We start from the raw sequence: 13,817 nt of genomic DNA on the forward strand, positions 1-13,817 counted from the left end.
TGCCTGTCTGATGTCATCTGTTGAGACGTATGGGATCTATCTGGCAGCCATACCTGGTTGTTTGTTTTCAGACACTAATGGAGCGTAAAGTCAGAAATGGATGTCTTGTATTATCACCATGTTGTGATTCATCACCAGTCTATGCTGTGAATATTACTCAGTGAAGATCAGATGGTACTTATCCTAACCTGTACACACAGAGACGTAACTCATACTCCCCTCACCCAGAACATTAAAGTGAGAGCGTGTGCAACATGAATAAAGAGATGAGCGAGAGCTTACAGGTCAAATACAAGTGAACCCTCTGTATCTCGGCAGTCTACGATAATCTGGATGGTTTGTTTTTAATCAATATTTGCATAATGACATACTCTCCGTTTAAACTCCCCGGTACGGTGACCCTAAACATAACATCCTAGCTCCGACCAACCGCATCACACGCTGAGAGCAGAGACCTGACTGGTGTGTGTGTGTGTGTGTGTCACAATCTGAGAGCAGAAACCTGAGTGGCAGGCTGCCAGGCCCTTGCACACATCCTCAATGTTGGCCATAAGATGCTAAACACACACTCCATCTACAACGCCATGAACCCCGGAGAACTGTATAGTTTGGCATCAACCCTGGAGGACTGTATAGTTGGGCATCAACCCTGGAGAACTGTATAGTTTGGCATCAACCCTGGAGAACTGTATAGTTTGGCATCAACCCTGGAGAACTGTATAGTTGGGCATCAACCCTGGAGAACTGTATAGTTGGGCATCAACCCAGGAGAACTGTATAGTTGGGCATCAACCCTGGAGAACTGTATAGTTGGGCATCAACCCCGGAGAACTGTATAGTTGGGCATCAACCCTGGAGAACTGTATAGTTTGGCATCAACCCTGGAGAACTGTATAGTTTGGCATCAACCCTGGAGAACTGTATAGTTGGGCATCAACCCCGGAGAACTGTATAGTTGGGCATCAACCCTGGAGAACTGTATAGTTGGGCATCAACCCTGGAGAACTGTATAGTTGGGCATCAACCCTGGAGAACTGTATAGTTTGGCATCAACCCTGGAGAACTGTATAGTTTGGCATCAACCCTGGAGAACTGTATAGTTTGGCATCAACCCCGGAGAACTGTATAGTTTGGCATCAACCCCGGAGAACTGTATAGTTGGGCATCAACCCCGGAGAACTGTATAGTTGGGCATCAACCCTGGAGAACTGTATAGTTGGGCATCAACCCCGGAGAACTGTATAGTTGGGCATCAACCCTGGAGAACTGTATAGTTGGGCATCAACCCTGGAGAACTGTATAGTTTGGCATCAACCCTGGAGAACTGTATAGTTTGGCATCAACCCTGGAGAACTGTATAGTTTGGCATCAACCCTGGAGAACTGTATAGTTGGGCATCAACCCCGGAGAACTGTATAGTTGGGCATCAACCCTGGAGAACTGTATAGTTGGGCATCAACCCTGGAGAACTGTATAGTTTGGCATCAACCCTGGACAACTGTATAGTTTGGCATCAACCCTGGAGAACTGTATAGTTGGGCATCAACCCCGGAGAACTGTATAGTTTGGCATCAACCCTGGAGAACTGTATAGTTTGGCATCAACCCTGGAGAACTGTATAGTTTGGCATCAACCCCGGAGAACTGTATAGTTTGGCATCAACCCCGGAGAACTGTATAGTTTGGCATCAACCCTGGAGAACTGTATAGTTTGGCATCAACCCTGGAGAACTGTATAGTTTGGCATCAACCCTGGAGAACTGTATAGTTTGGCATCAACCCCGGAGAACTGTATAGTTTGGCATCAACCCTGGAGGACTGTATAGTTTGGCATCAACCCTGGAGGACTGTATAGTTAGAGAATATCATAATGTTTTGTTCATCTCCGTAGAGACCAAAGCAAAACACACATACAATCGCCATCATCATCATCACGCTGCAGTGAAAACATGATGCTAATGCAGATTATTAACATTTCTCCACATGCAGACAGACTGACTCATTGATAAATATTTATGGTTGTAAAGCAATCCCTAGAGTGTGTGTGTGTGTGTGTGTGTGTGTGTGCGCATCAATCCACGTTGTCGTGTGGAATCAATGGAGTTCTCTTCATCTGCATATGACTAACACGGTTAGGAGAATCACATACACGCAGGCTTTCTGATTGCATGTGTATTTATTTCTATCGTGATTAGACTCCAAATAAGAAGGAAGAAAACTGAAGCCTGAAGTTTCGAGTTAAATTGTGATGGAAGATTGGCAACCTCCCAAAGAGAAGAGAAGCAGTAAGAAAAACAGAACAGCCCACTATGTATCAAATGACATCTGGATAGAGACGTTTGTACATGAAACCAACCTCAATCTATCCCTCTCTGGGCATGTATTCACACAGTTATAGAGTAGGGGTGCTGATCTAGGATCAGTTCTGTCTTAACTTACATCTTAATGTATATGAATATATGGAGAGGTGGTACCTGGACCCATATCCACAAAGTGCCTCTGAGTAGGAGTGCTGATCTAGGTTCTGTATATATAATCTGACTCAATATGATCTAAAAGGAAAAACGGATCCTAGATCAACACTCCTACTCGGGAAGCTTTTCAAATATGGACCCTGGGATGTAATCTCAGCTCACAATCCTAATCGAAGTGCTTTGAAACCGAAAGGTAAATCAAGCAGAGCATTTTGTGTCAGGGTTTAAAACCACAGTGGTATTATTGTTCAGTTGTGTCTCTGTGAGTCAGCTCTCTACCATAAGTGTTGCTTTGTCTCACTGTGAAATCATTCCATTAACAGAAGAACGTGTCCCCTCAAAATAGAATGGCCTTGTTGGAGAACATCAAATCCATGATGTATTGTGGGTAAATTGTGACTTACTGACTTAAATAATAATACAGTACATGTTGCAAGGGGATTTGAAACACAGTCCATGTCGAACAAACCAAATAGCTAGTTCCTTGAGATTGAGGAGGCAGGCACTGAGTGAGACTGTTCATGCCCCGTTACATTTCCACATGCTCCGGTGTTCATGCCAGATTACTGCCCACAACCAGAGCCCAATACAAGTCAGCCAACCACTAAGTTCAAAGATATTTCATTCTCAACACCTCAACAGTAACGTTAGATGAATAAAAGTATCTAACTAAACTAGGTCAATTTCACAATTTTCAAGTATTTTCCCCCAATTCCCTTTTATTTCCAATCCCAATAAACTGACCACCTCTGCCATCTACCAGAGCCATCTGGTGAAGCAGGGGAGTTATAGGGAGGGAGAGCTAGAGGGTACTGCTGGCCCAGATCATTACACAACTGTTGGGAGCTAAATCAACAAGAAAGACCTCACTGAGCAGTCTCAGGAATTAGTGCCAGGACACTTTACACACACACACACACATGCTGGAGACACTAGACAGTAAACTTTCTGTCCTTCTAAGAGACACTTGTATACTGCAGCCTGCATCTGCTCCGGATCTACATGCCTGTTGACAAGCAACATGATGATAGTATTAGTCCACGCTGAAGGAGACCATGCTGCAGACAGGTCAGACTACAACTACGTATTCCTACGCCTTCCACCATACTGCCATTACCATTGTTCTGTTGTGAGGAGTATTGTGAGAAAAGAGAAATAGATGCGTGTTTGTCCCACCCCTCTATTCATATAAATCCTTCAGGACCAAAGACATACGGGAGGTTGAAATGGAGCAGGATGCATGAATGTTCTGATACAATGCTGACTTCCTTTTAAAAATCACCACATAGTGCACTTAAAATAGACTAACGCTGCCATGCCGTCTACCACAACAGACCTTGGCCATCTATCTATCAGCCTCATTTGGCAGAGAGCTTCATTACAGATTGAAATATGCATATTGGTCTATACATGTTGTCAGCAATTACTCTGGGGGTTTATTGGTAACTGATAGGCTGTATTTGAGGGCTGTTGTGGAGCAGGCAACCACAAAAGAACCAGCGAAAATCACTAGAAATCACTTGCCATTGTAATAACACCACCCACACGAGTTACCTATACAGAACAAACAGACCTAAAGAACACCATCGCTGAAGGGGTTAACAACACAAGGCCAAATTGAATACCGACAAATATCTATTCCTCTCTATCAATTTGTTTGCCACCCAACCCACCAACGTTGGAATCATTGGTTTGTGAAGGGAAGTAAATTGAATTCCGGCCATAATTAGTCCCTCTGGGAAATGACTGGGGATGCTGCTGCTCAGAGGGACAACATTATTAGGAGAGAGAGAGAGAGCGAAAGAGATGCAGAGAGAGAGAGAGAAAGAGGAGGCAAACACATGGACGTAGCAAGAGAGACAGAAGAATAAGACACTCACCTCAAAGCCTAGTCTGTCCTTCTCCTTCCAGAAGCAGAAATGAGTGACCTTCTTGTCCCAGAATTCATCAGGCTTCACCACACACACCAGAGACACCTCTGCTGGAATCACGTTCTTTAAATAATGGGATAATATGAAGAAAAATAATTAAGTAAAATAAAATAAGCAAAATGGTATAGGTTTTCAATGGCTTACTGGACACATTCAAATCCAGAAACAGAAATGTCATCCCCAAAACAATTCAGTGTTTTCCCTATATGCATTTAGCAGTGGCGCACCGCCATATTCTTAATTCCATTCCTTTACTTTAGATTGTGTGTATTGTTAGATATTACTGCACTGTTGGTGCTAGAAACACAAGCATTTCGCTACACCCACAATAACATCTGCTAAACACGTGTATGTGACAAATAACATTTGATTTGACAATGGCTGCCACTGCAAATAAATCAATAAATATCCCCCCCCCCAAAAAAAAATTTGAAAATAGTTTTCGGGATGGTAAAAACATTTTCAGTGTAAACTTAAACCAGATATAAGGCATGTAGAAAAGATAATGGAGCAATCTATTTTTAAATAAGATAATCTTTGAGAACTAACAATCACCAAAATAAAAACTACAGTCAGGTAGAATCTAAAAGTAAAAAATGTCATGGCATGGGGCCCCCATGGATTTTGTTATAACGTTTGAGTCACTCAGGTAAGAAGAACAGGGCATAAGCCATGACAAAATGTGTATAATTGCAGGAAACTAGCTTTAAAACAGACAAATTGTGTCTCTGTGGCCAAGAGCAAGGCCTCTAAAACTGCACCATTTTTCAATAACTGTTTAGCACATCAGTTTTTCCATGAAATCCTGCAGTGAATTTCCCCATCCCATCACATGGTAGGCCACTAAATGAAGAGTAGCTTGCAGCAGCATTTTCCCCTGACAGTGCCAGGCAGATTAGTGTCAACAGATAGTATGAAATGTACTGTCATCTTATCTTTCCTGGTCCTGTTTCTGCAGAGGTCTATGGATAGCAGGGGACTGGAGATATCTACCAAGAGCATTTTACACCGTATAGTCAATCTGCGGTGACAAAACCAGGTAAGGGCAGACAGGGAAGAATGCAGGCGACAGTACAACAGACCTGGGTTCAAATAGTTTTAAATCTTTCAGAAACCTTGAGCGTTTTCTCTAGCATGCTTAGAGTGCAAGATGGGCAGGGTTTACAGTTTTGGGACTATTCATTAAGCCAAGCAAGCTCAAACAAGCATAGCTAAAGTATTTTAAATGATTTCAAACAGTATTTGAACCCAGGTTTCTGGCAGACAGACTGCAGACCACAGTCTGCTGACATTGACCTCCATCCACTCTGCAGTGTGGCCAGAGCCTGGGTCTTGTTCATTTGGCATCAAATGGAAGAAAATTATTAAAACAGGGAGGGACAATGGTGTAAAATGTTTTACTAGTGTGCCCTAATTAGCACAACACAGAGCCTGGACTTCAGGGGGAAAAACGGTATAATCAGGCAGCCTCGTCAAGATACTTAATTCCTACTCTACTTAATTCCTACTCTTCTTAAAATCTAATCAGCTTAGATTCCTTTTTGTCTTAATTACTTTCACTTGATTGCTGGTGATGCATTTGATCTGAGATGTCTATTTATTTGATTAGTTTAGTGAATGTTTTTTTAGGGACCACGCACATTGCCCCAGATTTTGCTCCATAGCTCATCACTGTAATGTTTTACGACATTTGGAGGGTTATTTATTATGCAGGTAGGGTCAACAGAGACGAGACACCGACAGAACGCAACATCTGGGTTGGACCACCATTTTATTTCTCCTCCCAGCTCTTTGTCACATTCTGATTGGTAGAGAGGTGTTAACGTGGTGGAGGTAGACCTAGATCGTTCCCCTGTGGAAACTACATGCCCACATCTGCTTCTCACTCGGACATAGGCTCCTCTATACTGCGCTAATTAATCATTACACTCATGAATATTCACTAGGATAATTATAAATAGAGAGTCATGGGTTTTAAAGAGTTAAACCTACTGAACATTGTTAAATAGGCCATTGGGAACAGAACACATCATGTTAAAGTATTTTTACATCCTCACTCCTCAGCTCAACCCGCAACGACAGTCTTTTTCTAATAAAACAAAGCATGGCATTGGAATGGTCTTCATATCTAGCCTGCGTGTGTTATAGCAGACTGCATAGAAACAGTCAGGAGAATAAAGCAAAGTAGAACAGAGACAATAGTGACTGACTGCAATAAACTCCATGTCTCTGACCTATATGAGTCATCATGCTGTCAAACTGTAGAGGATGTTATTAGTACTCACTACTGTACATATGACTGTAATGTTCCACTATACATTCCAAACGCAGTAGGAGATAAAGACTGCAGATTGAAATGAGGTGTAGGTGGCATGTTTTTGACAGGCGTTTCTCCGCTTGATACACAGAAATATGGACCTCTCGTCTCGATGCAGTGTGGGGGTAAACTGTGCTTTTATCCTAAAAGGAACACTGTGCTGATTCTCTGTGTCCTACCAGCAACATGAACCCCTTCTTTTATCAGTTCCTACCTGCAACATCAGTACCACAGTCTTCACGGTGTTCCACTGTGACCTTCGTCCGTCCACGATGACTGTGAAGCCTCTTGCTTTGCACTTGTCACTGAAGAGAGAAGGCAAGAGAAATATGGTGATTATTTGTCTACCTGTAATAATGTGTGCTCTTGTTCCATGAATTTGAAACCAAGGATCCCAGTATAGCTCAATAGAAGACATCAGATACGTAGATGAAGCAAGCATCCCACTGGGAACCCACAACCTTAGCGCCATGTTCTTACTAACTGAGCCAGACAGAACCATAAAGCCTAGATGAATACAGATCAGAAAGTGTGTGATCAACATGCAGAAGTCACAAGCTAACATAGCATGATCTTCCTTAACTTTTGGTCTTCTCTCCTACACACCCACGTAGCAGAACTAGCTCAATCCAAATAGAACACAGTCTAATGAGCGTCCAATACTTTTGCTATGCAAGTGCTTTTTCAAAGGCAAATGGAGCCAAAATCCCTTTTAGAGGCCTACAGATCAATATGAGAATAATAGAATGTCAGCCAGATAAAGGACAGGCTCTGTGCTCACATTCCATTGGCTAATAAAAGTAGACTACCTTAACAAGAAATGCTCTCTGCCTAATTAAATAATAGTGGTAAGTATTTCCAAATCAAGCTGCTGTGTATGTGGTATTTGGACATGATGAATACAATGATCTATTGAACTCTAAATAATAAAGGACCATGATTTGGGGGGAATCTTTGAAGGACCCACTGGAACATGCTCCCAAAAAGCATGCTATCCAATTGAAACCCCATTTGAATAGATATTTATAAGTCAGTGGTGATAATACAGTGTGTGCCAGTGATTGATTCATACCTGGGGATGCCGAGGAGATAGTCCAACGTGGAGCTGAGCTCCTCCATACTGGTCTGTTCTGTACATAGTGGAATGGTTAGGATCAGCCCACTGCGTCTGTCCTTGCCTCCTGTGAATGTGAAACAACCAGAAAAATAACTGTTATTCATCTTTATTTATACAGATTAGTCTCATTATTTTGCAAGAGAGACCTAGTGTATCTACCGTAGTGGGTGTACCCATGAGTGTACCAGTCAAATTGCCATGGTCACAGGTTCCAAGGCCATTTTACTCCTAATTCTATGGCATCGACACTGATTCACTGTACAAGTCATTAACAATGAATTTTCAAAGAATGCACACTAAAAAGTGTGTATAAAGAGGACTGTGTGTAAATAACAGTCATATAACGGCAGACTTGGGAGAAGGTCGGGCAGAACCAAGTATTCCAAGTACGGCCGGCCAAGAATCTTCTATTAAAGGAGGAGTAGTGTCTTGTAAACGCCACGGACAGAGGTAATGATGGTGGGAGCTCTGCCTCTGGATGTGTCCCAAATGATGCCCTAGTCTCTATGTAGTGCACTACTTTTGACCAGAGCCCTATTGGCCTTGGTCAAAAGTAGTGCACTATATAGGGAATATGGTGCCATCTGGGACATACCCTCTGACTCAAAAGCTCCTGCTACGTCGTTTTGTTCCTCATAACACATCTGTATAATGATGAGGGGGATGAACCAAAGGAGAGCCTAGTGCCACGTCAGGGTTAAAGGAGTAAAAGCAACAGTTATTCTCGTCAAAGTTAGTTGTGTGTCCACTAGGAGTCAGTGACATAAAAGAAACGACTATTTGTCAAAGTCAGTCTTCTGTCAAGCCAGTGTGAGTCAGGTAGTCAGACTGTCACTTCTCTGAATGAAAAGTAGCTGCTTTGTTCTTTCTTTTATATGTGTAAGACTCTAAACACAGGAAACCACATAGTTGATTGTTGTGATTTTCCTAAAAGGATTCTGTGTCTATTGGAGAGTTTTACTAGTCCGGAAAAAAACAATAAACTAACTAAAGTCTTTAAATGATGCTCACCGACACATTTCTTTATTTTATCGTCTAAACTATTATTTTGCCAAAATGTGAAATTGGAGCTCAAGAAAAAACCCATTTACTCTCAAACTAAATGTGTGTGAGTGTATGCAGTACAGCAGCTCAATCCCCCAAAATTATCTTTGTGAAAATAACTATTAGCTAGTATTTCATTAGACTTGAGTGTAACAAGAATAAACATCTATTCTATTCTAATGCCACAAGCATTCATTTTGTTGTGTATCTAGTAAATCAATGAGACCTTCAACAGTATCTGAACACAGAGTCCCTCCCTGATGCAGCCCTGGTGCTGTGACCTTCAAATCAGCATCATCAACATGATGAGAAACCTCATTCTGTCAGCAGCAGGCAGAACAGAACAACAGGCTATTATCACGACACACTGCCTGCCAGAGCCAAGAATAGAGAGGGGATTTATCAGACCACCCAAGGACTAACACTGCACTCCTAGACCAAGGACTAACACTGCACTCCTAGACCAAGGACTAACACTGCACTCCTAGACCAAGGACTAACACTGCACTCCTAGACCAAGGACTAACACTGCACTCCTAGACCAAGGACTAACACTGCACTCCCTTCAGAGGCTAGAGAGGGATGAGGAGCACATCAATAACACAGAAACTTCAAATGGTTGTTACCTTGCACACCTATAATGATTAAGCAACTTGATGAAAATGAGAGCTCGATGTGTGGTACACACAAAACCTTACAATCCTGGGAATTATACGAGCATGCATAACTTCAAGTTCATTTTTAGTCAACTCTGCCTGCCTCTACTTCCTTGATAATGCTCGCTCTCACTGCTGTACGCTTATTTCACTGACTGGGAATGTTCAATAAGCAGCACAAAAAGTGCTTGAGCCAGTTGCATGAGGACCAAGGTAAAGTAGTAGTAGATGTGGCACTACTGTTGGGCATTTCTATGTAAAGATGATCACTGGTAAATGTAATGTTAAACTTATCAATGTAAATGCAGTGCAGATCATTCCAAGAAGCCATCTCTGTCAACAGTAAAGATAAACAGCTTTGACTGATTGGAGGATATTATTACCTGACAAGAAGGCTAGGCGTTTCTTCAGAATGGGCAGTATGTTGGTAGCCTCCATACTGGCAAGTTCCACCCTGCAGTCTGAAAAGTAAACATATAGGTTATAGCAAAGCAGGTGATGCACATACAAATCATTAGATGATCACACACGATACACACATACAAATTAGCATATAGCATTGTCATCCCTGTCAATTACAAGCCAACTGACACAATGAAAGACCAAGATGCTTTACCTTTCTAGAAATGGAAGGTACCTCTTTCAAACATTTCCTTCTGGGCCCATGTTCTGTAATGAGGACACAGAGATCAGAACAAGTCAACACTATAGATAAGTAGCAACTAGCTCAATGTTGACAATCATATTGACAAACAAATCATCCACTAGCGTGGAATCAAGACAAACCTTATCACTGTGTCAGAACAAAAATAATGTCCAAGAACCATTTTGTTAGTCTATGGTGTGAGGCTATGAAGAATGACATGTGAACTGTTCTAATATATTCTATTAGCCTTAAACACAGTAATAAAATTGCTTGTTTTGCGGTATTGGGAGGATTACCCATCTGGACTGTCTTGTCTTAACTGAATTGAACGATACATAAACCACTGCAGTACATCATCATATCCATTTGGTCAAATCTGTTCTCAGCATCTGTTTTTATCCCAAACACAGCAGAATGATAGATTTACATGGTTGCTGGCCAAAACAGTGTGGGGAAACATTTGAAACACATTAGTAGATTGCAATGCAGCAAACTCTGACCTACTGCACAGTAATAAGCCACCCACTGGCATACTACCATAGATTGTCACAAACTGCACCCTATTACCTACAATGTGCACTACTTTTGACCAGAGCACTATGTGCACTGGTCAAGGTAGTTCACTACATAGTGAATAGGGTGCCATTTGGGATACCCTGGTTTAGTGTACATCTCTCTCACAAGCTTTCATGTAGTGCATCTGAGTTATCCAGGCAATTATACAAACCATAATAACCATCTATTATTCAATAACCTTATCCTGGAGTCATGACTAAGTAGCTATATTTGTAGGAAAAGTTAGGTTTGCTTTTCTTTCCTGGAAAGTTGGTGTCTTTCAGCTATTCTAGATCAAATATGTTTATGATGTGTAGTTCAAACTGGCTACTGTAATTAGCCACTGGTGAATAGTCTTACGCAGTATGACAAAGTACTCAAATATACGCACTCACAGCTGTAAGTAGCTCTGGATAAGAGTGTCTGCTAAATGACTCAAATGTACTCATTCTCAGACTCCAAGAAAAAAATGTTATTCCTATTTGGAGGCTGTAATTGATGACAATAACAATGCTACTTATTGTGATGGACAAAATGTACATTATTCCTTCTATTTCAACATTAGACTACTCCTAAAGCATTGCTAATATGTGGCTACAATAGTTTTCACATGCTTCAAAAGTAGAGTAATTTGATATTGGTGACATTTTCAATGACACGGCCACGATGCATAGGCTACGTATGCAAAGGGAATGTAGGAGCGTAGACAACACTAGGTATGGTTGACAATAATCAACAGACATAACTATATATCATACATTTAGGTTAAATTCCAAGTTCCGATATGCTCGATATTATTATTATTATTATGTGGTGGCATATCATTAGAATTGTTTTTATTGTAGGCACACAGCAGGCACGAGACAAAAGCCCCACCTCCCTGGCCTTCTCATCACAAGAGCTCTTAATAAAAAGAATCGAAATTGTAAAAATCCTTTATACATATTGTAATGTATGAAAAGGATAATATATGTCCCATTTGCTCACCCGTGCTGAATAAAAATCCGCGTTCGTATCACTTTGTAGCAGTAGCACGAGGTTTTCCCCAACTGACTACAGAACCATTGGAAGCAATGCTAAGCTGTTATAGTGAGTAGGCTATGCAGACACAATTACCTATATTCCTGAAATTGAATCTCGCTCTAACCCGTGTTCGCAATATAATCCTTGTATGAAAATGATACCGTTTGTTGCGGCCAAAGGGACGATTTCCTTCTTACCTCAGACGAAACAGGACGAATTATGTATGTATCATTATACGACGTTGAATCAATGTAGTCTGTAGGAGGAGTTTCTATTGAAAAATCCCAGTTTATCTGACCGAGCGCCACTGATTTGTTGGACTGTAGGCGATCACATCTGTTACATCTTTCAACGCTTAGAACTCGTTAGAAAAAAATATTGTATCGTCAAAAGTTACAACTCCGCTATATCTATACTGGGTTGTTATTAAAAGATGGTTTGTTTTCAGTGGGCTGGACTGTTACTACAGAGGCAACTCCCAAACGGACAATACATGCAATAGAGCGTACCTCCGACATATGTGAAGCTAGCCACAACAAAGATTAGCCATAATAGTGGCATTTGTGGTTCGCCTTCAAAATAAAAGGCACTCACTGAAAGTCATGCAAATAGATACAGATAGTGGAATCATGCAATATTTGGACTAGATAATGCTAAACAACGTTGGAAAGTTGTTATATAAATTCAACAAAAGTTAATTTGAGAGAAAAAATACAAATCTTCAGAGTAGCAGTCTACTCAGCGACAACCACATTCACAATTGTGAAGAGTTTATAACAGGGGCACCGGTGGAAGGGCGTGAAGGAGTTGAACGGAGCCCTATGTCAGTCACACCAGCTCCCATGCTTGGCATTCATGCTCCTGGTATTTTAGGTCCTTAAAAGGCGCTGCAAAATTTGCATGGCGATGCGGTTACCGAGCTCAATTTGGCCTCTGTGTGCCTATGGAGGCTCCGCCATTGCGTCACACCCTCCATATGGAGCCTCCGACCGCATTTTCGGAACAAGCATAAAAAGCACCACATGGTCAATCCCATGTGTGCATTGGCCATGTAGCATTTATGTTGATATGGCCTTTGCAGAAGTCGGGGCATTCATACTTCTTGCGCTTCGCCGAGCAGTACAGAGCTGTTGTGAAGGAAGTTGTCAAGGAAGTGAGTTTGTGTTTATACAGAATCCCCACCCACTCCTACCGTCAACCAATCATGTCAATGCGGAACTACACTGAGCTATACAGACCCTCAGCGTTCCAAAAAAATTGGGAGGTTCACGGCAATGCGGTGTGGAGCTCAATTCGGCCTCCGCATGCCACCAGAGGCTCCACAATTGTGTCACTCTCCATATGGATCCTCCAAACACATTTTGGATCAAGCATAAATTAGCTTTTACCCAGTCATTGCGACGTGGGAAGTGCATTACAAAGACCTGAAAGTGATTACAAGTGACATTGCATGGTTTTAGTAATTTGCAAAAGATAATCTTGGAAATTGTGAATTTCACTTATGTCATGTGTTTATGCAACTAGTAATGTTTTTTTAAGGATTTACCTGAGTCCACTTCAACAGAGCAGCATGGAGAAGTTATTTTATTGTTTTAATATATTTTTTTAACCTTTTTTTCTACCCAATTTCATGGTATCCAATTGGTTGTTACAATCTTGTCCCATCGCTGCAACTCTCGTACGGACTCGAGAGAGGCGAAGGTCGAGAGCCGTGCGTCCTCTGAAACACAACCCAGCCAATCTGCACTGCTTCTTGACACAATGCCCGCTTAACCCAGAAGCCAGGCCCGCCACAGGAGTTGCTAGTGTGCGATGGGACAAGAACATCCCTGCCGGCCAAACCCTCCCCTAACCCAGACAACGCTGGGCCAATTGTGCGCCGCCCCATGGGTCTCCCGGTCACTGACAGAGCCTGGACTCGAACCCAGAATCTCTAGTGGCACAGCTAGCACTCCGATGCAGTGCCTTACACCACTGTGCCACTCAGGAGGCCCATGGAGAAGTTCTTTAAACTATTTTCCTCCACGATGGATGGATGGACTGTCTCTAAGGTTG

The 13,817-nt window shown here is 41.9% G+C and overlaps 1 protein-coding gene across 5 annotated transcripts in view; it reads right to left on the bottom strand.

Annotated features, from left to right (window-relative positions):
• Window positions 1–12,906, bottom strand: part of LOC106586460 (SEC14 domain and spectrin repeat-containing protein 1) — a 35,798-nt gene extending 22,892 nt beyond the window's left edge. For 2 of the 5 annotated variants that reach the window (XM_014173805.2, XM_014173801.2), the window contains exons 1-6: window positions 11,960–12,906; window positions 10,155–10,207; window positions 9,922–9,999; window positions 7,794–7,902; window positions 6,936–7,026; window positions 4,354–4,467 (exon numbers count right to left, since the gene is read on the bottom strand). In XM_014173805.2, the coding sequence (XP_014029280.1) occupies window positions 4,354–4,467; window positions 6,936–7,026; window positions 7,794–7,902; window positions 9,922–9,976 (369 nt within the window). In that variant the 5' untranslated portion in view covers window positions 9,977–9,999; window positions 10,155–10,207; window positions 11,960–12,906. Of the gene's footprint in view, window positions 1–4,353; window positions 4,468–6,935; window positions 7,027–7,793; window positions 7,903–9,921; window positions 10,000–10,154; window positions 10,208–10,480; window positions 11,686–11,726 lie in introns of those variants that run through there. The other 3 variants (XM_014173803.2, XM_014173804.2, XM_045707374.1) reach the window with 3 other exon arrangements.
• Between the last annotated feature and the right edge of the window lie 911 nt (window positions 12,907–13,817).

Source organism: Salmo salar, chromosome ssa25 (genome assembly GCF_905237065.1).
Source record: "Salmo salar chromosome ssa25, Ssal_v3.1, whole genome shotgun sequence".
Classification (NCBI taxonomy): Eukaryota; Metazoa; Chordata; class Actinopteri; order Salmoniformes; family Salmonidae; genus Salmo; species Salmo salar.